General features: G+C 39.6%; 1 protein-coding gene across 2 annotated transcripts in view; it reads right to left on the reverse strand.

The window, feature by feature from the left end:
- CMTM8 (CKLF like MARVEL transmembrane domain containing 8) overlaps window positions 1-24,398 on the reverse strand; it is a 35,888-nt gene that overhangs the window by 7,525 nt on the left and 3,965 nt on the right. Inside the window, exon 2 of one of the 2 annotated variants that reach the window (XM_074150178.1) lies at window positions 449-622. The exons of the other annotated variant lie outside the window; for it this stretch is intronic. Within the exon in view, the coding sequence (XP_074006279.1) occupies window positions 449-622 (174 nt within the window). The remainder of the gene's footprint in view (window positions 1-448; window positions 623-24,398) is intronic. 2 annotated transcript variants of the gene reach the window in all.

Genomic DNA, 24,398 nt, shown 5'->3' on the forward strand with positions numbered 1-24,398 from the left:
CTTCCAATTCATGGTGTTGAATCAAATAGGGATTTCTGCTGTTTGAGCCATATGGCCAGGTCTGTTAGCTCAGAGGCAGCAACAGACTCATTCTTCATGGGATGTAATCACTACAGGGAGGGGGGAAAAAAAAAAAAAAAAAAAAAAAAAAAAAAAAAAAGAGGCCACTGTACATATGTACATAAGTATCAGTCACACGCACATTATTAAAAATCAAGTCACTACATCAACCCCTGAACAAACGGTGAAATCATCATAGGGAAAGTGTTTTAAAAGTGTCTGGGTAGTATGAAGGTTAAACACTGCAGGCACACAGCCACATAGTAATTAGGGAAAAATCTGCAAAAAGCACAAGTGCAGTTGATTAACGACACCCACAGAATACCCCTATGTTTTATTCTCTTCATAACCCAGCAAACCCGAAACAACAAAGAAGGGGTGTATTTACCACCGTGGTCCATGGCACCTGGGGGATCCTGGTGTAGGTCATTGTCATGTAGATGATCAGAAAGAAGACGGTGAGAACCCAATAAAACACAGCTACAAACATCACCCAGCCAAAGGCTGGATACAGAAAGTATTCTGTTCCAGCAATCAAGGTCCACACCAGCAGCCCAAGTACCTGCAAAAGTTATGGAGAAGAAAGAAAACCGTTACGTGGTCTTAGACCTCATACATTTGTTCTAGGTCAAGGAACGACACCACTTCCATTCACATAACCATTTGATGAGCTGAGTTGGGATGCTACACTGACAGAATATTAATCTAACAGAAAAGAAAGCCATATAAAACTAGTTTTGCTGTGGCAGGATGTCACAAAGGGAAAGGCAAAACAAGGCATCTTGGTGTTGATTTAGCTCACCTTTAACTACCATGGAGCCACAGTTGCAGTGGTTTTTCAGCTAAGTCTCAAAAGGATTGCCTGTTATAGCCTACTAGCTTATGTGCATGGAGGTCACTTCAGAAACAGAAGTATGTGAAGGACCACTGGGATCTTTGGGTCTCATCTGCCACAGTCACAAGTAACTGAGTAGTTGGGATCTAGTTCAAAAGGGTCCACACCTGCTCTGTGGACTGGCAGGCACCCACCACAGACACAAAACAACTCCTAGGACCTTATTATAAAAGGTAGTAGTAAAACAACAAGAGGAACCACAACTGTAAAATTCTACTGGACCTGAGCAGGTCATGTGGGGAACATAATTATGTTCCACAGATCTTAAAACATCTCCCAAGTGACCTCGCCCTAAGTAGTAGACAAGAACTCACATTCAAGCAAAGTCCTGAAGCAAACCATTCTGGGGAAAAAAACTCCCTCCTGATCCTGAATCTGGCAATCTGTTCGCATCTAAGACACGAAGTGGTACATGAACCAGAGATTTTAACATTTTCTCTCCAGTTTTCTCTAGTGTTAGGTGATCTCCAATGCACTAAGAGGGACAAGGAGCAAACAAAACAGAAGTCAAGTGAGGAAGCCACAGAAAGAAAAGCTGTGTGTTTTGCAAGTTGTCCAGCAATTAGAAAAATCTTAATTATAAAAAGAAAGGGATATTTTATACCTTAAAAGCAAACAAAGAAAAAAAACCCAAACTCTACCACACACACTCTACTGGAGTCAGATGTGGCAATTCTATAAAATTCTTATATTTGAAACAAGGCTCATTTCTTTCTGCTGTCTGGACTATGGTGAAACCGCCTAGCAGTGAGAAATGGAAGGAAGACAAAATTAAGGCAAATAGCAACATACTTATTTAACAGACAACAGCCATAGCTGGACAATCTAAAGAACCTTCTACCCCAATATTCTGTCTCCAGTAGTGGTTAATAACAGATGTCTGAAGAAATACATTAAGACTGAATGATGCAATAGTAATATTTCCTTGGACGACCTTCTCAGCTCTCAGAAATGCGCAGTGAAGAGACTTCCTGATGTGGTGGTATCTTTGTAATCAGTAGCCCTTGATAGAAGATTTGCTATGGCTTCACGGGCACAAGAGCTAATCCTATTCCCAGGCAAGTTGTTGGCCATGGTCCCATTCACTTTTCTATTGTAGAATTGAAACATGTAATCATTAGTTATAACTCTCTAAGCTTTTATACAAGACAAAAACTATGCTATTAAACAAAAGGTTATTATGATCGGTCCCACTAACTTTCAGCAGCTACCTGGTATCTGTTTATTTTGTCTTCAGTTCATCTTCCAAATTGCCACCTAAACTTAATTCAGCCCTCAATTTGTCGTCTTGTGTATTCACAGTATATTCCAGTGTATTATTTGTACATCCACCCATATCTGCACCATGCACACACAAAAGCACTGCACAAATGTCTATTCCGCTTTTTTTTTGGTCTTGTAATAGAGAAGGCACATAATGGTCTTTTTAAGAACATTTTTTCACTGTTTTCACCAATTCAGCAATTTCTCTTTCATAGAAAGTCATAGAGCCTGCTCAGACTGGGATAAAAATTCCTACTTTCTGCAGCATACCAGGGGAGGGCAGCATTGCCTCACAAGAACAGTTCAAATGGCACTAACTAGTTTAAAATACCCTCTACTCTTTAATGCAAAGTTATTGGTTCAGCAATGTTTCTCACAGTTCATTTTAATTCTATTTCCAACAACATTTTACTAATAGTAGCAATTTAGTTAATAATGCCTCAAATTGCACGAATGACCCATGATTAGATTAAAAACCAACTCAATTTTAATCTAACAACTGCTCTAAGATTAAACAATCTTGATAGACTGTTTAGCTAACAAAATACTATTTTCTTAAGATACAAAGTTGCTTCTCATTGTGCCCATCCACTTTAATCCAAATGTAAATTAATCATCCAGAAATTATACTAATGAACAATTGGTGTCATGCTTGATAACTAGTTATTAAAGACAGAATTATCCTAGATAGGAATATCTAGTAAAATACCACAAACAGAAGCTTGAAGATGAGACAGAAAAACCAAAGAAATTAAACATCATTAAATACCACAAACCTACTGACAACAGTGCTGGTTTTTAGAAAGGTTTTAAAAATAGAGATAGACTTTTTCATAAAAAGCACAAGAGTATGAAAAATGCTTAATACTAAATTCAACACAAATAAGATCAATAAGGACACCTCCGCTTATATAATGCATTATTTCTGGAAAGAGTAAAAACTTCACCAGCAGCAAATTATTAAAATGGAAAATTTTGAGGTTACATGAGACCACTAATCTTACATTACCACACAACAAAGCTGGCAAGACATTAACTAGAGCACTGATATTCTCACTGCTCACTGTTTTTCCCAGTAATATTCTAACTTGGTGTTATCACCCCTCTTTCAAGATCATTTTAATATTTAAATGGCTGTATATCTCACATGTCTTCCAAAGAATTGCTTTTAATGCATGTTTTTAGCCAGCCTGTATCTATGGCTGAACAATTTATCTAAGCAATTGAGATGCACCACGGATGTTACAGATTTATATTCTTAACCAGTTCTTGGTTCATACGCATCGTAACTTTGATGGGTTGCATATTAGAGCGTGTCTGACATTTTCAGTTAGATCCAGATACTATTACTGCACATTCTTGGAGCTGACAGGCTGAAATAATATTTCAGATTTCTTGATTAGACCTGAAAAGGTCAGATCAGCTCATGGTCAACAATTCACTCTGCGTGTAGTTAAATGATAGGGCAAATGGTTTTATTGCATATGTAAACATACGCAATAAATTGATTTAAAGTTCACACTGGCCATCAGCATCTACAAAATACCTAAGGAGTCAAAGGAACATAGACATCTAGACAAGTCTTTTGTGATTAGCTTGTCTTCTCAGCATGTTAAATACTAAGATAGCTTCTGCTGTGTTAAAAGCCTGTCTCTTAATATTCTGACTGTCCCTTACATTACATGATTGCTGTTCAACAGATCAGTACAAACTGGGTAACACTTGTGCATCTGCTGGAGCTGAGAATGCTGCTTTTCCTGCTGATTTGATAATAAAGCTCCCCACCGGGAATAACTGGACTATATTCAAATACCATCTCAATGAGGATCTAGTGCACAGAATCTGGCAGGTGAGTGATAGGTATGCGATACTGTAAGGCAAAGACCAGCAACTGCAATACCTGGGGCATGCCCACAGTAATTCAGCGAGCACAGAGAGCACACAGCTACCTTCACTGCTTCAGGTCAGCTGAAAGACAAGGGAGAAAGCTCCACTCAGTAACTGGGGAAGGCCTGGATCACATTATAACCAGGTATGCTAGAGTGTATTAGTGATAGCTAAGTATCTGATTTTAATTTATGAGCAAGTCACAGTAAGCTTATTTAGAATTACAGGAACATACTACAATCCTGTCAAAAAAAAAAAAAAAGACTCTGAGAAAGGGAAGCAAAAGCATAGAGACCACTGAAGAAAATAATGCATGTGGTCGTCAATGAGAAGGGATGCTGGGTGCTAAGACTATATATAACAGCTCCTCCAACTGGGTCCAGTTTTTCAAGCCAGATGGGAGACAGGGATTTCACTCATCAGTAAATGATGAAGGAAAGCACTTTTCCCTTGTTTATTGTAGTCTCCGATTTCACCTCAGACATCTATTTTGTGATCATTTGGCTGCTGCTTGATCAGGTACCTCCATTACCAGAATGCATTAACATGTCAAACGTACTGATGCATACTTCAGCAGTTGGCAGATAACCATAAAAAGGAAATAACTCTGTAGCAAAGTCCAATATTGAGTGTGCACGTTTAAAATTAGATGCTTAATTGCATATTCAAACTCTTAAATAAGTGCCATAATTTTTCCACAGTGCCGAGAACTTCAAAAGTATCAGACTATTTAGTCACTTAAAAAAAAAAAAGAAGAAAAAAAAAAAGGCTTTGCTGCCTAGTAGATGAGACATCTTGAGCCTCATGCTGCTAGAACAAGCCAGCAGGTATGAAAGCAGGTGTGAGCTCGAACCTACATATCCAGTTTTTCTTTTTGAAGCAGCTTAAAAAACTGCAGAACTGAATTCATATTTGCAAACTGTATTTAAAGAGCCTGTGAAATAGTGACTCCTCTCCAGCAATGCTAGTGTTACAAATTCTGCAGCATTCATCTGACTGGTTAACTCAGCAACACATTTTAAAAAGTTTATGCAACCCTTTCAAAGCAAAAATTAGTTCCATTGTGGCAGAACTGACAGGCAGAAAAATCCAAGGCTCACCTAGTTTCATGAAATAAATAAAAAACAAACAAACAAAAAAAAAACCCCACAAAACTATTTGGCATGTTTGCCTGAAGCTTTTCCTTTTCTTTATCCTAGAGATGCTTCCTAAGGCCATTTCAGTTCTTTATATGCATAAGTATTGCAGGATTTATACAGAGTTGCTACTGGCACAGATGGAAATGATGGTAGAAGAAGATTAGAAGAGCTGTGCACTTGCAGCAACAGTTGTCTCCTGCATTCAAGCCACCTAAACATGGACAGAATCCAGCAAATAGAAAGCAAAACATCTTGCCTCTCATTCCCAAGAAAGGAGATTTATGACTAAAAGAAAGAGAGACCATTCTAAATTATTGCACATCTTTATTTCAGTACTAAATCACACGTTAGGAGCTATCTCAGCGGCAGCACAAGCAGCCTATGAATGTCTCTGCCTTCATCCTTTTTTTCCCTTGGCTACTCTCTGCATGCAAAAAAACCCCAGAGAGTCTCCTCCTTGGGTGTTAGTAAGCGTGTGGTGAGATTAAGAAACATTCTTCCAAACCTGTCATGCCACAGATCACACAGCAAAATGCGGGATCTTATACTGTGAATCAAAATATTCGGGGGGTGGCTGTGGGTGGAGGGGTGGTGGTGTGGAAGTACTTAAAGAGGAAAAAAAGGAGGAGGGGGGGAAAGGGGCATTCCTCTTCTATTGTTCCTGTAAGATATGCCCAGCACAGTCAGTCGTAAGAGCAGGCAGATTTAATTGTCTTATATTTGATACAGAATTTTTTTTTTTCTTCCAGCTATGGCTAAATGGAGTAAATGTTTGCGCTGCATTGAAGTAATGTCTTAAAATCGGATCTATGAAGTGACACACAAACAATTGCGCCTTCGGCCACTAGAGAGAGCACAATCATTGCTTTTTTCGTTTTTTAGAAAAATGCTTTAATAGCTGGCTTCAGCCGCCCACCAGAAATATCAAAGGGGCAATTTGCATACAGTGGCAAACCCCTGCAGTCTGAAAGGGAACACTCGAAATAAGCGAGATCTATACAGAAATCGTTCGCAAGGGTTATGCTAAGTTAGAGTGTCTGCACAAAGCAGCTTTGATAGGTTCACTTCCACGCTGGGCACACCATCATCATCAAATGTAGGTTTATCCACAAACTACTCCAAATAAGTATCATTTATTTGTTTAACTTAAAAAACCCAACCAACCAACCAACAAAACCAAAAAACAACAAAACAGCCGACCAAAAGCAAACAAAAACAGAATAAAAACCAAAACCCCTACCCATTACTTAGAAAAATGTATTTTAATGTCCATGGAGGAAAAAAGACTAAAGAAAAAAAAGAAAAAATGGTGAAAGCCTACAAGTACTAGATAAATCAATCAAATATCAATCCAAACTAAAATACAAAATATAAAAGTCTTGTTTATGTTACGATCAGAGAAAAGGTGATAAACGTTTGAAAACTTAGCTTGTAAAACTGGAAGGGTTCAAACAAATAAGATTTCTATTAACAGTGAGTAAAGATGCTAGGACAAGCAAATTCAAAAAAGATCTTTCAGCTACATTTTTTGGAGATATAAGATCCTTGCTTAAGTGCCTTTGAAGTTTCAAGGACTGTGTTAATGTATACTGTAATAATCTAATCCATACATTGCCTTAGCCTACTGCTTTTCTTTCCCAGTTTCAAACACTTTAACACAAAACATTACAGTGAGTTGACATTAGCCCATCACTACCAAACCCCTCCTCCTTACCAACAATGATGACGTTGAATACCAGCATCAACAGTCAGAAGCATTTATTTTGCTAAGAGCTCTTTGGTGGAGGAGAGCTGTGTGATTCACCTGGACTGTCTTCTGGTGAAACCATGCTGCAGAAGAAAACTCAGGCGCTACATCCAGGCAGGAAAGAAATTCCTCTGAATTCTGTGTGGTTTTGAAGGTTGTACATCAAACAGGAAAAAAAAAGGGGGGGGGAGCTAGTGTTTTTGCTGAGATTTTTCAGGGCTTTGCCTGCCTAGTAAAATCCAAAAATCCACAGCGTTCACATGCCAGGAGTTGTAATGGATGTACCAATGAAGCATTTTATCATTTATAGAGAACAAGTCTTAGTGTCAAACTGAGTAGCAGCTACAGAACTTGACTCTCTCCTACCTTTCAAAAAATTTCTCTTTGTCATAGAACTTTGCAAAATTCAGTCTCTTCTACTTTCACAGAATTTCTAAAAATTGTCTGACTACCTTTTAAACTATTTTCACGCAACCAGTTTCGGTGTTGAATCTTCCCACAAGTCTTCAAACTTTCTGTCATACTCTTGGCTCCACGGTGGCAGGAGCAGCAAGCACCCCTCACAACAGACCAAATACGAAGGCTTGAAATGCTGGCAATACTAACCACCACTTGAGAGAACTCCCACACACAGCTGTTTTTTAGGACAGATTTCCTAAGAAAGAAAACTACTGGAAGCAGCAAGTGCCAAAAATACACTCCAGATGTACATCTTCACTTAAGAGTGAACTCTCTTACTCAAGAGTTTAGTCCAAATCCTATTACAAGCCACACAGAAAAACCTCCTGAGCCATGCTTGAAATGGGTCAGGGCCTGCTGGCAGAGATTTCATTCAATAGAGAGCACGTCTGTTCTGGAGCGAGAATTCAGACCAAGCCCTTCAACAGCTGACGGACCTCCAGTGCCTTTCCCACAGCTCCACAGAGCAGGGAAGTCCTCCCACACCTACCCCAATTGACCAGGACAGAGTCCAAGAGCGCCTTTGCCTAAAGAACCGGGAGCAGACCTCCCCACACCCAGGCCAGTAAGGACGAGCTGGTTCTGATGTTAAGACTGTGAAACTCATTATCCCGATCAGCCATGCAGTGAGGATGCACTGAACTGGCCCATGGCATGCATAAATAAGGCTATCGGCTTGCACTTAACAAAGGATTCACACCAAGAGGCAAAGGCAGCTTGCAAGAGCGCCCAGGAAATTATAAAGTCTCCCTGGGAAGAGCAGAGAGAGGGAGGTGGTTAGTGGCTGGTCTGCAAGCAGTAAACCTATTTTTCTGATCAGAATGGGTATTGCAATACTGCAGTGCTGCCTAGGCATAAAGACAATAGTAGCTGAAGAAGACGCAGTAGCACACCCAAACTTCACGTTACCTTAACGAGTGTACCACCTACTAAAGCAAATAAAATCACAAAGGTACTCCTTCTCTAGCCTCTACTGTTGACTCCACCAACTGTACCGCAACTCATGTGTGAGGACTCTTCCGTGCTATGGGTGCCCTGGCTCACCGCAACTTTCAGCCAAGAAAAATAACTCCGAGGCGGGAGAGAGTATGGAAACTGCACTGTCCGTCCCAGCAGCATATTACAATGCTCAAACGTTGCTTCACCTGAGAAATATGCAGGGAATGTGCAAGACCAGAGCTAACACCAATAACACAGATCAAAATGAGGTAGCTTAAATTAAAAAAGCAAGAGATGTTTTCCAGAAAACACAGACTAGAGAGATAAAATCCCCCATCAAAATTGTGAAATCACTACAAAAGAGTTTGTTTCTCACAGTTTCTCAGGAAGTTTTGTCTGAAAAAGTAACTAGATGTAGGCTAATTGATATTCAGAAGGTAAACAAGAAATAAGACTGTGCTTGGGTTGTAAATTTTGTTCCATGTGATCAAAAACATCACAACAGAAGATTAGGAACTGTTAGGAAAGGAATAAAATAAAAAAACTCCACCAAACAGAACGTATCACAGTGCTTTATAAACCAGTGGTGTACCCACGCACTGAGTATGGTCTGTTCACTCCTCTCTCCTGTTTCTAAAATGATTCAGTTGGATTATGCAAGGCACAGAGAATGGCTCCTGCAAGAAAATAAAGTTAAGGTTGGAAAAAGATATGAGTTCAATTTTCTGTTGAAGACTGAAGGAGGATATGAAGAAGTCTGCAGAATCACAGAATGGTTTGGGTTGGAAGGGACCTTAAAGATCATCTAGTTCCAACCTCCTGCCGTAGGCAGGGACACCTCCCACTAGAGCAGGTTGCTCAAAGCCCCATCCAGCCTGGCCTTGAACACTTCCAGGAATGGGGCATCCACAGCTCCTCTGGGCAACCTGTTCCAGTGTCTCACCACCCTCATAGTGAAAAATTTCTTCCTGACATCTAATCTAAATCCGCCCTCTTCCAGTTTGAAGCCATTACCCCTCATCCTATCAAATGGTGGGTGGCATAATGAAGGGAACAAGGACTGCATTAGGACCTGCAGCACAAGAAGCATCCAGCTAAATCATCAGGCAGAAAACTAAAAAACAAACAGAAGGAAGTGGTATTTTAAAAAGAACACACAAACAAAACAGCGGAACAACAAAAAAACCCCAAACCATAACCAAATTACATAATTCATGGCCACAGGAAACATCATACACACCTCTGGAAGACAGGTCAGCCCTGTCTGTATATATTACCTATATACACGATAGTCAAGATGCAATCTTCAGCTCTGGAAATTCTTAAATGTGCAGTTTGCTAGAAGCTAGAAAACTACAGCAGAGAAGGATCTTACCATACGTGCTGCATCTCACATTCTTCCCTAAGTTTTCTATATCAGTCGTCCTCAGAGACTGAATACTGGACTAAACAGACCATCGTACCTGATCCAACACAACCACTGTTTCTAACTTCTGGATTTAATTTGCCTTCCCTTCCTGCAGGAGACCCTGGCAAACCGGTACTGGAAGCTGCAAAAGTGTTAATAGAATAGGATGGAATGACTACATGCCACATCAATATATTGTTTGTTTCTAAAGTAGAATTACAAGGAATAATCTCAAGCAATGGTAAAGAAACTGGCTTGAATTATATCATCATAAAAATCTATCTTCTCGGCAGAGCAGTGGTTGATCATTAACAGGTCATTAAAACGTGTACAAAGCATAAAGATTGGTCCTTGTCCCAGGGCACTTTCCACATTAAATGCTGTAAGGTTTTTTGAGGGCTGCATTCAGGAGCACACTACTGTTTACTGATGCCTGTAAAATCTAACGTAACGCTCATGTTTTGCCTGAGGATTTGCACACACACAGACATTTATATAGGCTACTGTGCACTACAATATATTATGCACCCTGGCTAACACAGTGCTAGCCATCGTTTTATCTACATAGCCACAGCAGAAGACGTAGCCTCGTCTTTGCCCATAAGAGTCTATTATCTGATTAAAGTACCTTTATGCAGAATGTAGTGTCATGGAGCCTTCCCAGGTCAGTCAGGAGAAAGACCTGCAACCAGCCTCAGAGCTGCTGCAGCTGACCGGGAACACACTGGTTACTGCTATCAGCAGCTCCATCAGGGCCAGAGTTTAATGTAAAAATAAAGAGGGGTGGTGCAAAACGCCACCGAAGACAAACAGCCTGTCCTAAAAAGCACTTATTTGCCTCTCCGGAAGGGCACCCGGTGAAACAGTTGGAAGGCAATGACCTCCACTGTGCTTAATCTCTAATTGTGACCTCCACGCAAGGAGACAGACCGCCTGGCTCTTACCTAGCAATCCTGAGGGATGTGAATAAAAGGAACGCTGCTGTTCCCTTTTCCTTCCACTTCAGCAAGGCCTGGCTGTGGCAGGCATTACTCCCATCACCTACCATTTCCCAAAAAGGAACACCTTGCTGTTGCGCAGCCAGGCTGCTGATTTCAAATTCACTGTCTCCACAGCTTCCTGACAGAGTTGGGAGAAGTGGTGCTGCTACGGCAAACACTGTGGTATCATGGAGCTGGGAAGTACTGCTACGCTTTGCTCTTCAGCAGCACAGAAAGGAAAGTGTAAAGTAATAGAAGATTAGATACAAAGAATCTGCCTTTTCAGTTACTTTCTGAGGAAATTTTCACTTAACACTGCTTTCAAGTATGAATTTTAAAGCAGACAACTACAAAGCAAAATAGTCACACAGAGACACATATGGCATAGGATACATATTTCTTTGTTTCCTAGAGGTTGCTTTTGTGCAGCCTCTAGAGGTAAGGTTTTTTGGGAAAAACTTGAAGGTTCAGTACAAACACCTTCAATTTTAAAAACAGCACACGAATTCAATACTCTGATCATTTTTTCTTTTTAAAATAAATCATCAAGTTAGGTGAAACTACAACGTTAAATGTTCTTGCATCTAACATTCAAATATTAATGCATTTTGGAGCTCTGAGTAAAAGTTGTTAACTGATTTCTTTGAGGAGTAACATTCACAAGTGGGTCCTTTAAACAGTACTGTACCCGGACAGGCAATACATATGACCCATGTGAGATGCAGTGGTAATTCACTGAATTCATTTGTACTAAGTCCTATTATCAAATTCATACAATGCCATAGGATTTCATTTATTTCAATTTTAAAAGATGTGCACACTACAAAAATATGTGTAGATTTGAGAGCTCTTATTAGTAAGGAACATCAGCTACTTGGAAGGACTGAAAAGGGCTTGCAGTGCTTCTTTGCTGCAATTTAAAAATAAAAATAAAATAAAAAAAGGAATATGATACTGGCAAGCTTTGGGAATACTTGTTTTGAGATCTTTAACTGTCAGTAATAACTTTTTACTTTTCCTTTAATTATTTAAACTGGAAAAGCTCAGAAGTAGACTCTAAGCTCAAAAGATACAGGGTCACGTGTCTGGCTTAAATGAGTCTTCCCCAGTGCGGGTATTTATTTTTTGTATTACTACATCTACCATTGTTTCTTAATGGAACGTGATGGCAGGAAGGGTTTGCTCTTTTGTTCTAATATATTCACATAAGTGAAAAGAGTTTGAATTACCTATGTGTTCTTCTACCTTAATCCTCCATCTTCTATCTACATAAAAACTTTTCCTTTGGAAGAGTTTTATAGCACTCTCTCTTCCTTTCTCCCACCTTCCTTGAAGGGATACAGTTCCTGAGGGCAGAAAAATACCAACTTCTCGATAAATGGCAATGATTTGTGTAAGTTGCTTTTAACATTTGGTGCACATAAAATACACACACCTACAAAGAAAGTCATTCTGCCATCGTTTGTACATTAATAAGGTGAATTATTTTTAAAAGAGAATTCCTAACAATGCTTACTTATGAATTATGACTGATTATTTATGTGGTCCACTTTGTTTAAATTGTGTCTACATTCTTCATGAGAACAATGCTGTATGCAGCTGCTTTATTAATAATGTCACTGGCTCTTTGTTGCTATTTTTACATTTCCATCTTCCTGTTAGGCCATGTAAACAGAGGTGCCTATAATTAGCGGACACGCAGCATTGTTTCACAAATCTTAGCTGTTACATTAAAATAGTAAGCTTATTACTTCTTTGGGAATAACTTTTATTTTGCCCTACAGTTAGGATACACAGTCATAAAGCCAGATATGATGCAATGGAAAAAATCAAATACAGTATCTGTTAAGAAAGGCTATTGCTGCATTCTACATCAATGTTTTCCTCATGTTTAAATTAACTGCTCATTAAAAAAAAAAAATACTTAATTTTTAGAATGAAAGTATCTTTTCATTTCCAGCTGAACACCACAGAAATTGATCTTATACAATAAACCTTGCTCGCCATGAGACAAAATCCTCTAGTCACCAAAAGCTGTAACAGTTCCCCTTGCCTGACAAACAGAAGATATGAGAAAATAGTCTGCATCCAGATCTGTTGTTGTCTGCCTGTTTAGAAGCTTATTGTATCTCTTGACTATTTCCATATCAAGTACCAAATATAAAGGTCCAACCCCAGGAACCATTATCCATGCTTTTAGGCAAAGATTAAGGATTTTACAAAGACCGATCCACATGTTGTAGAAATACCTCATTGAAAAATCTTCTTCCTTCTCTGACAAAATCATTTTCTTTCCTGAATACATTTTGCATTAACAACATAGAACAGCATGCCTATAAATATTTAACATTTGCATATGTTCTCTGGAGGCCTTTGCGTTCACAGACTTCACGGTCAGAAAGGACCATTTTGGCCATGAGGGCAATGGTATAAAGATTTCAACCTACACCATGCTTTTTCGAAAGAGATGACATCTTGGCATAGACATTGCCGTGGTAAGATTCACCTTGTCTCTAAATTATCTGCCATAATGCCTATAAGTCTCATTGTTAAAAAAACCCCAGCTCCACTTCTTACCTGAATTTGCCCCAAGTCTGTTTCCAGGCATGTCCTTTTCTGAAATCTCTGTCACCAATATATCAAAGATAACTTTGTACTAAAAGTCATATTTCAAATCGTTGACAAGACACAACTGAATAAGAGATAATCACAAATACTACTATTGCTTCGGACAACAAGCTATGCTTTTTTTGTTTCCCAGTCCTTTTTTTTTTTTCTTTTCTCTTTTTTCTTTTTGTGGTAGTAGCAGAAAGAGTTTACTTTGAAGGAATCAGGAACAGGGCAAATCCAGAATTAAGTTTTCAATAGAGACCTATTTAAGAGTTATTACCACGGTCCCACAATTAATGTTTGCAGAGAAGCTAAGGGTACAAAAGTAACTTTAAGATAAAGAATTTTATGCAAGGGAAGATACTAATGCCAAAGGAAGAAAATTAGTTGGACAAATGTGTGAAGAGACACTGCGGATCAGTCACGCTTTCAAAGAAGTCCTTGTTACTGTGCTCCATAACTTTATCTTTAAGGTTCTGAAGAAAAAAGTCCATAAGCCTGAAGGACTTCCCACAGCCTGTCTAATCTCCATAATACATACTCAAGTGGTGCATGCAGCATAAGAGAACAAAGTAAAAAGCTCTGTGGGATACCTGACACTTGAAATTCAAACCTCCGAAGTCATAAATTAAGTATATACGCCTGCGTGTGAGGCAGGGTTTAATGTTCTTCAGCTGCTTCAATGGGTCTTGTGTAAACAAAGAACACAACAACAGGCTACAACTGTCAGCTTTCTAGTGCAAGGAAAAAAAAAAGTCTCCAGTCAAGGAAAAAAAATTTCAGGGCCTGAAGACATTGGCTTTTTCAGATTTAAATAAGTGAGCAGAACCGATTTCATGTCCTGCAGATGTCTGCTCTGCTTTTCTGCCAGAGGTTGCTGCACTGCAAGGGTGGCTGCATACAAAGCTGCTCCTGAATTACCGCACTCTGCTGCCCATTGTATCAGAGGTAAACAAATCACTGGTTCGAGTTGTCACTGTAGGTTGAACTGTGAACTGCAGTGAACAGCAAGGCATGGGAACCTTTTCAGCTGTCTGCATTTAAGAGCTACCAGACTGAAATCAGAGCTTCTGTATTTGCTTCCTGTAATACATAAACACAGAAAAGTCAAGAAACAAGCAGATACAAGTCCTTCTAAGCTGGTGCTCTGACTACGCACTTATGCTTCACTGTCCCCCCACAACACAGCTAATAGATTTTGGGTTTTCAAGCATGCCCAATTTCTCTCTCTAAATCTGATTTTCCAATACAGTTCACAGATGTCAGAACTGTTGCAAACTGTTGGACAGTACAGGGATTACTATGGATTAGTGGGTCTCCCATGCCTGAAAGAAGCGTTTAGAGCAATTACATCTCTTAGTGGAAAGGTATTGCCCACACATTCTCCTTGTAGCTCCCTCTGTAGGCAAAGCACTTTTCTCTGGGAGACAAGCGTGTTGTTAGCCTGAAAACTGGTACAACCCCCAAACATATTATAGAAGTTTGGGTTGGAAAGGACTTTAAAGGTCATCTAGTCCAATCGCCCTGCAATGAGCAGGGACATATTCAAGTACATCAGGTTGCTCAGAGCCTCATCCAACCTGACCTTGAATGTTTCCAGAGATGGGGCATCTACCATCTCTCTGGGCAACTGTTCCAGTGTTTCACCATCCTCATTGCAAAAAATTTCCTCCTTATATCTAGTCTAAATCTACCCTCTTTTAGTATAAAATCATTACCCCTTGTCCTATTGCATCAGGCCCCTTACCTAGGGAAGCGTGCCCCCAGTCCTAGCACAGGCTAGAATTTTGTCCTAAAATTCAGGCAAATCTCCTCAGCGAGAGATCAAAATACGGGTCTAAACCAAAAGCACTGCTTGTTCTCCATCCCATCCAACCTCCACCCCCAACCCCTGCATTACAGAAGCCGAGTCAGCAGATCAGGACAGAGGCTCTGTCTCAGGACACAGTCTCACACATAGGAACAGACTAAATGGTGAAAACAAGAGGACAAGGCTACTGCACCATCAACCGCTGGCAGATGAGTAAGGCAGGTAACTAGAGGGCAGTCATCTTGTCAGCCTTCAGCGCCAAATTTACAACTGCTTTCCTGTCAACTGCCTCCGCAGCGCTCAGGTCACAATTCATCATGGGAACTGCGACTGGGTGAGCTGCAGGTTCAGTGGAGGTGGCCATGACCCGACCTGACAGGCAGCTGGCAGTACCAATATCCAAAAAAAAAAATGCAGCAACTGACTTCGTCAAAGGCTATCTGCATCTCACCTGCAATTTCTCAGCAGCAAGTGATGCAGCACGCAAGCCAGAGTCATAGGGAGGAGAGCTTCAGGTAAGGCAGCAAAGGCCAGGGAGCTGAGGGGTTACAGGCTGAGGGTAAGCTCTGTGCTGGCAGCAGGCTCCCCTTCCCACCCAAGTGGTTCTTCTGAAAAACCCAAGCATTTTCCTGCAGTTCTGTTTATGTTATACAATCCCCAATATACACAACCAATTAAATTCTATTTACTTAGCTAACTTCCACACCCTTTCTCTTTCCACAGATTTGGATCACAGCTTTCTTCTGCCCAGTATTTTCTTCCCTAGAATGACAATAATGCAGAAACAATGAAGAGGTGTTACCCGTCTTTGTTCAAATACTCTTTGTTGAGTATTTCAGCTATTAACCTCCCACTCAGAAGTTCTGGTTTTCCCACTGAGGGGGGCAGGGAAAGCCAGAAGACTGTATAGTTATATGGTGGCTTTTGTTTTAAAAGTCTGTGTGCAGTCAGAGATATTCAGTTTCCCCCCCAAAGCTTGATATTACTAGTTACAAATCAGAGGGAAAATTCTTTGGAGAACTAAAAAAATAAAAAGATATCCGATTACAAGGTAGTATCTTGCAGGTATCCCCTTCTTCAAGCTACCAGCAATTGCTATATTGAAATGCTCAAATCCACACACACTGAAAACCCGCCCCACTACTGTGAACTGTGCACGAACACAGAGGCATGTAACGTAGTCTCCTACTGCCAACAATATTACAGGTCTTAACAAACAAACCCAAGAAAGCAGAAAGACATTAGGCCACCGAAAGATATCACTAGCGGGGTGCTTTGCTAGTTAACACAAAGGCAAAAGGAAGAATGCAGCATGCAGAGCCATTTGCCTTTGATACAGGAGAAAGCACATGAGGTTTGATAATCCAGTGATAAAGTAGGAAAGTTATGGGACACACTCATTTGTCAGACTGAAGAAACACGTTTAGATAGATATTTATGACGTTGAGATGTTTTGACACCTAGCATTTAATAGTATCATGAGGTTACAGCGATGTGGATGTAACAAAATGACCAATCCATCACAATATAAGGTATCTCCTTGTAGTGTGTGATGTGTGACGACAGGGAGCTCTAAAGAAACACGTAAATTAGACATTTGGGTTATAAAAGGGTATGTCCAAGCCATGGACCTGCACAGCTTCCCCTTTCATCATCTATCAGCTACTCTGTTCAAGCCAGAGAAACTGTGCATATGCAACAAGTAAACAGGCTGGCAGCATAGTAGGAATTGTGGGGGGAATCTTGGTAACGAGTGGGTTAACTGCACCTTGCTTTTTCTCAAAGTCGATTTTAGCACAGTAGGTAAAAAAAAAAAAAAAAGAAAAAAAAAGGTAAAAAGAGTTAATTAGGCTCCTCCTAATCTCAATCTAATTTGACAGTAAGTACTCCGTACAGGGGTATTGGAGAGGAAAGGGCTTAAGGGGGTGATCTCTTTTATTAAACTAATCCATGGAGTTGGCAAAAGAAACAAGTGGGGAAAGTTTCTGGGCATACACTTTTCTTCAGCGCCAAACGGAAGGAACAACAGAGCCGCCCCTTTACCAAATGCTAACAAGTGGATAGGAAATGACTATCGGAAAGGAGCTGCTGATCCTTAAGAGCCCGACAAACAATATAAGGGTTGATTAGCCTGTACAGCCCTCGCGGTGGGTAGACTTTCATGTTCTTCTCATTTCATGTGCGGATACGTCAGGATGACTGAACTCAATGGGAAATTTGCAACAGGTTTTAATAGCATCAAGAACCGATTCATTATAACCTTCTCTTCATAACAGTATTGTCTGTGTACATTAGATCTTAATCTGATTTTGTTCCCATCAACTCATCTGGACTCTATTTGCACCTCTTCTTAGGACTATCTTCTTGTTTGTGTACATTGTCCATGTAATCTTACCAAAAAAGCAACCACCACAAGTCAAAATTAACTGTTCTTTTAAAATGCACTTTTTTTTTTTTTTAAACTGAGATCTAAATTGAAGAGGCATTTTGAAATAAAGCTCAGTTTTTTTAAGTGAAAATTAGTTCAGACATAGTTTGAGGTCAGGTGGGTTGGGGTTGGTTTTTTGTTTTTTTTTCCCCTTTTTTCTGAGCCTAGCATTCCACTGTTCATCTTAATAAGAAAGTGAAAATTAGATGTAACCAAGCTTAGAGAATTCCGTCTTATTTATTGCTGTGTACTCAGTTTAATTTTAACTTGACCTAGTAAAACACTTTCTGAGAGACCCCATCTCACCTTTAACACATTAATTATCTTGACTTGCTTACTTCAGGCAAACATTTGCTAGATAGTTCTCTGTTACTGCATAAAGAGAATGTCAAGTTCTTTGTACAAGTGTCTGGTAATGTTTCACCATTGCCAAAGTCTAGAAAGAAATCCCAAGTTTGAACAAAATGTTTGGAAACCTTATTCTCCTGGCTAAGATTTCTAGCCTTTTACTGAGAAGATAAATGGTGAAAATACTTTAAATATAGCGAATGGAACAATGAAGATGTAATTAGTAACATAAATGTTTATCATTATTCCACTCTTGGAAAGTCTCATCATGCAATTATAGTTCTATAGGTCTGTGTCATATGTTCAAAACTGGTTTTATACATCTTCAGATGGAGGTCATAATTTGAACAGAAAACACACCACAAGAGAAGCCATGTCTTCAAGTAGGTCATTACTTCCCTCTTGCAAACTGCCTTTTAAAGTTAAGTCCCAGTAATGCAAGAATCTCGTCAAAAGAGTAAAATAAGGATTGTGGTTTTCCAAAACTAAATAAAGTAGCTTCCCAATGACAACTGTCTTTATCCAGTATGAATTTTATTTGGCATTCAGACTCTGTCATTAGCCAAATTCCTGTGCATTACAAGAAAAGAAAAAGAACACTAATAATGTATTCATTTCTACTGTGCTACATCTTAGTAACACCACAGGGAAGAAGAAATATTTTCATCTTGGAGGTTAACTGGCAACCCACAATAGTAAATAACTGTTGTAACTGTATTGCACAGTCCAATGAACATGGCTTATGCACAAAACAAGGCTTTGAAATATCGGACATCCTACTTTCTCCATTCATCCAAAATTTCTTATACTGAAGAACTTTTCAGCCTTTTTCTAAAAATCTTTCATTGAGGTCATCGCAGGACTGTGGTAGATCTGACAAAACCCAAGTTTGTCCACCTGCTCTATGCCTATGGCTCAGCCAAAAGTATTTGTTTATTTAAAAGAAAACACTTTCCGCAATGCAAGAACTAAACACATCACAATATCCACCAATAACTTCCTAAATCACTGTACCACTATTAGTGTTTCTAATACTGTTCTAAGATACTACAGTATTTCTCAGTTTTGACCACCTACAGCTTTATGAAACCGTTAAAGATGATGTCTCATATTGAGCAGAGCCTGTTCTTTCAGGTGCCTCGCATCTCTCCTAAGACCCCATTTTGCCAAAATCTTACGGTAGGAGCTGGATTTTCTATGTTGATTATCTGTGTCAAGTGTGAAGAAGAGCAGGCCAGATGAAGATCACACAAAGCAGGCCTTCGGCAAGTTGCCCTGAGCTGCTGTGCAAGGCAGCTTGAAGGAATGAAAAAAAAAAAAAAAAAAAGAATTAACCCACCACAAGTGAAGGAGTGGGAAAATTAAGACTTGGGACAGAGGCAGAACAGTGGACAAGAGAAGCAGGCACAAACATATGTTGAAATATTTTCATTTAAGTATGCAATACTGCTGTTAAGTTCTTCACAGATCTTAATTCTATCATTACTTAAGTATACATTAGGGTATAGTCTGTAATTACATGACCACATACTTTCCCCCTTCACAACACCTGTTGCATGCTGCAAAAGAAGGGAGAGCCTTCTTCAGAAATAATGCCTTCTACTATTTTGCTTTCTTCTTTTTTTTTACTTCTGTGGCCTGCAGACTTGCTCTCTGCGTGGGACTCAAAGCTTTGTGTCTGCTGAGGCTGTTTAAAAGCACTTTGTTATCTGAATTATCTCACACTTCATTAGTAAACTATTAAACACACCTCTGTGAGATAAAGTATTTTACAGACAGTGCTCTTTTTTCCCACAACACTTCATATGGCACCGCATTTTGCCTGTTCAGAACATAGCCCTTCCTGCTTCCAGCTACAACTGCGAATAATCATTTATTTTGCATCTCAGACCTGAAACTGGGGATCCAGAAAACAAGGAGAAAAGCAAGCACACTGAAATGTAAGGCTTACCTACCTTATCTAGCATCCCATAAGAATACTGTGGTGCAAGCAGAAGATAAAAATCGAATTTTCCAAGGAAGCAATTACCCAGGAGATCACATTTTCACTTTGAATAATCCCCTTCCTTACTTACAACATGCCTATATGTTACTATAATTATATAGTATGTTATATGTCATGTTGTTACTCACAACAATGCTATATGCACAATATTCCAGTCGCTCCCAGAAAAACTCTCCTGGTCAATGACCGCAACAGAAGTTTCTTGATAAGAATAACATGATCACGTAAGTTTTTACTGGATTCCAGTGTCTGCACTCAATCCAGTAGCAAATCAACATTGCCAGAATGAACATCAAATCTTGTGCTTCTTAATTCCAAAGCCTTCAGCTAGAATAATATTTTTTAATGGTTTTGTATGCACCTATACACACACTAGCTCTTTGAAACAGCATAATGATGTTACTGGTAGCAAGGTACATCATGGTTTAGAAATTAAACTAAAACCAAATCAATGCAGATGCTGTCATTTCTGGGTGTTTTTTTCCCCTCTAAGGATTGAGCAAAAGTACCCTCCCCAGCACGTGTCACTGTAGAGGACAGTTGTGCATTTGTTTATGCTTTCCAGCCTACAGCAGTGGTAACAGGCATCCAGCCACGGATTCACCCTCCCCTCACCTGATCCTTGTCAGAGTCTGCCCTACAGTGGCTGTCTCCAGCTGGAGACAACCAAGGCTGACTTTATCAGTTGAAGTGTCATTTTGAAGACACATTGCAGAGGTCTTTTGGTGGAGGGTTTTTTTTGCCTGTTCCGCTGTCCTCCAGTGCTTGATTCCTGCCTGCAACACTCTCCATGTCTCCATTTAAGTTTCTTGTATGGTTCCTCATATTTCTGTCAAAACTGTGCTGTGACGTTCACCTATTACCTGCCGCAGGAGCTCCAGCCTTGGGAATAGCACTGCTGTTGAATGAAGAGTGCAAATGCTGCTAAAATACATATTAAAGGGATTCTTTCATGTAATCACTATGCACACGTACAAAGGAAGGAAAAATAAATAAAAAAAAGGAATCCTTTTAGTGGCTGTAAAGTTTCCAAGCTAAATAAATGGATTCTGTGTGAAACAGTGTCACCTTGAATATATTTAAATCTAGGCCTGGACATAGCAATCACATTTGAAGCTGATGATACAAACCAGTCTTGTTTTCAGGTATGAAGCAGAGGTTCTTGACAGGTTTCCTTTCAAGTTGTGCACATCAGGCCATCAGCTAAACACAAACACAAAGCAATTACCAAAGTATGATCAGAGAGGCTGCTTTCCCTCACACGGCCTCCTTCCAGCCCTACCTAGGATTTTTCAGTATATTTATTTTTTGTAACTAGATTATCATATATCCAAAGACTGACAACATCTTGCTGATTATTACCATGCTCACTTAGTTCTCATCGGTTCTAAATCTGATTTTAGTGCATCTCCTCATTGCACCAGGAACATCACGGCTGCCCAGAACAAACTGCTGGGACAGCATCCCTCTAATGATACCAATTCGTTTTGCTTTGAAGATTTTTGTCTCAGCAAACCTGTGGCTGCACCAGCGTCATCTGCACACCCATACCTTGCAAAAACGAACAGTGTAAACACTCAATATTGTGCTCTAACTCGGCAAAAATGCAGTCACGCCCAGGGACTGATTCAACTCTGTGTAGCAAAGTCATCCAGTAACGCTGGATCCTGGTATTAACGAATGTGGAACCAAGACCCTAGCCCTCCTTCAGGTCGCTAATTTAAACTTAACACCAAGCCTTCCTCAGAGCAGATACAGCTCCCACTGAAAGCAGTGACTTGATTCTTTCCTTGCTCAGTCCCTCCTTCACTGGAGTTTTACCAGTCTTACACCGGAGCCGCTCCTTTCGGAGGTAGGGAAAAAAATCAGTGCCAGCAGCTTCCACAGGAACTGGCTCAGGCCACACGAACAGGACTACTGTGCCAAAAGTCTGATGGAGGCTAAAATCTATTTGCTATTTGACCCCAGAAAAGAGGGCTTGGTCCTCTCTGCAAGGGCACACTTTCTACTGCTTTTTTGGAATGGAAACAGGAACAAGTGCAGAAATATCACACTGTTCCAATATGTACTTTATCCAAAAGAAAAACTAAGCTAAAAAATAAATACATACATTTACATATATATATATAAAAGAGAGAACAAATCTGATATTACAGTATGTCTTTAAAGCATTCTTCTCATGGAGAGATAACGACATTTCATACATATTCCACCTTAAACTTGAGGTATTGAGAATATTTTGCATTTTTGACCTTTTGTAAAATATCTGCATTCAATTTGAGAGGCATTTTCGCCCACATACCACATCAGTCCTAGTACTGCTTCTACCTGCACTTGGAGCACATTCCAGACAACATTTGCCAAAGCTCCTATTTTCTTGTGTCCCCCAAACAGTTCTCTCTTCCCAAGGAAACACCCTAATCTTGCGCAGGAAATCAAAGACCTTTAAGGAAACAGAACTTTAAACAATGATATGATCCAAGAGGAAGATGGAAATCATAGATGTGTGTTTCCACTACACTAATGACGGTTACGCTAAGGGTTAGTATTGGAACAACAGCATCTAAAAAAGAGAGAACAGAAACCTGGCTTCAGGGAGAGTTTTGTCTTATCAAGAGCAAAGGAGAGAGCTTAGATTTTATATTGTGAGTTTTCTTATTCACGCACAGGAAGATGAAGCTACCAGATGAAGTAACTGACTAGTACAGGATACTTTCCCCCCCGCCCCCACTCAAGAATTCAAAGTGAATCATTTTAAGACCGTGTCCACATACACCTCCTCTAGATAAAGCACTTGTCAACACATCAGAAGGTGCCTCAGTTTTGTCCGCTACCTGCAAGCGGACACACTGGGACCGGAGTAAAAATTGCATTCTAAGAAAAAAACAAAAAGAAAAAAAAAAGTCTCTACTGTTCCTGATAGAAGAGAAAGTCTTGCTGCTACTCAGGTGAGGAAAGTGGCTTTATGACATTCCCTCTGTGCTTATGAGGGCTATTCCAAGAAATGGAGGTGCAGGAGGAGCATGGGATCTGTACACAAAACTCTGAACTGCACTCAGAGAGGTCATAAGACTAAAAAGAAAAAGGTAAACGCAAGGAGATCTTTAAAAAATTTAGTATAATTTTTGTCTTTTAGCTTTTTCACACTAGATGGTCCCACTGTATCACTTTTGGTTTTCTTCACATTTATATGATTTTATTGCTAACTTAATTCAAAACCTGAATATCTGTAGAAGATTTTGACGCATCTCTTAGAAAAAAAGGCAGGAAGAGCCTATTGAACAAATGTATGGACATGTCCAGTTGTTTTGATTTTCGTAACCTTAATATCTTAAATCTGACATAACTTTCAATATCTTTTTAATATTCTGAGGTTCACTGTACTAGAATAAACAAACTCAACAAGATTTCTTTTCTGAATTAAGCCTTCAAAGGTCTTACATTTGAAGAATAATGAAACAGTGATCAAAATTATTTTTGTTGTTCAGAAATATAAATTCATACCATAATTTTATGTGGTGCCAATAATGTAAATAACCTCCTATCAGGCTTCTATTTCAAATATTTATCTTATTCTGGGCATTTCACTCAAAGAATAAGCTGCAGAGAATAGCATGAAGAAACGCTACTGTAATTATAATTTACTAAAATTTACACCATCACAAGATCTCACTTGCTGCACCAGCACAACCACCTTCCAAACCTTTCCAAGCTACGTATTATTTGATTTTGTTAAGGACAAATAGCCATCACAAGCCTTAAAATTAGTAGGGCAAGTTTTACAAGAGGCTGTATCTAGCAACATGCTAGTGTGAAGCAACAATCTGGAGGAATCAATGTCATCATGGTAGAAGGTAAATATTTTTATAACTACATCCATAGCAACCACAAAACTCTCCACTTCTCCAAAGTGATCCATAATGCTTGACTCGAGAAGCTGATTTAAAGCTCTGAGAAGGTATCACTAGTCGTCATTTATCTTGGCCATAAAACTCCCAGGAAGACAAATATCTTTCTGGGCCATCGTTGTGCAGAAAAGAAATACGCAGAAGACATCTCTGGAAACCGCTACATTTGCTTCTTTTGAAACTCTAAATCCTGCAGGGAGGGGGGGGATGGGGGATGAGGGGTGTTACATCCTATAGAAGATAGTTAATACTTATTCCTATAGCGTATTTTACTGCAGCGTCAAGTCAGGTGATCGACATCTGAATTAAAGACTTTATGTAACACCACTTACATCTTAAACACTACTTTTCACCAACAGATCTCAGTGTGCCTTACAAAGACTTGTATCCATATTCCATGAATGGAGAAGTCATTCAGAGAAGTTAGAGAGATGCAGATAAATTCATTGTCAGTAGTCACTGGCCAACTAAGGCCAGCGAATCCAAGTCTGAAATTAGAAGCCCCTGCTCTA

Source organism: Numenius arquata, chromosome 7, assembly GCF_964106895.1.
Source record: "Numenius arquata chromosome 7, bNumArq3.hap1.1, whole genome shotgun sequence".
In the NCBI taxonomy this organism is placed as follows: Eukaryota; Metazoa; Chordata; class Aves; order Charadriiformes; family Scolopacidae; genus Numenius; species Numenius arquata.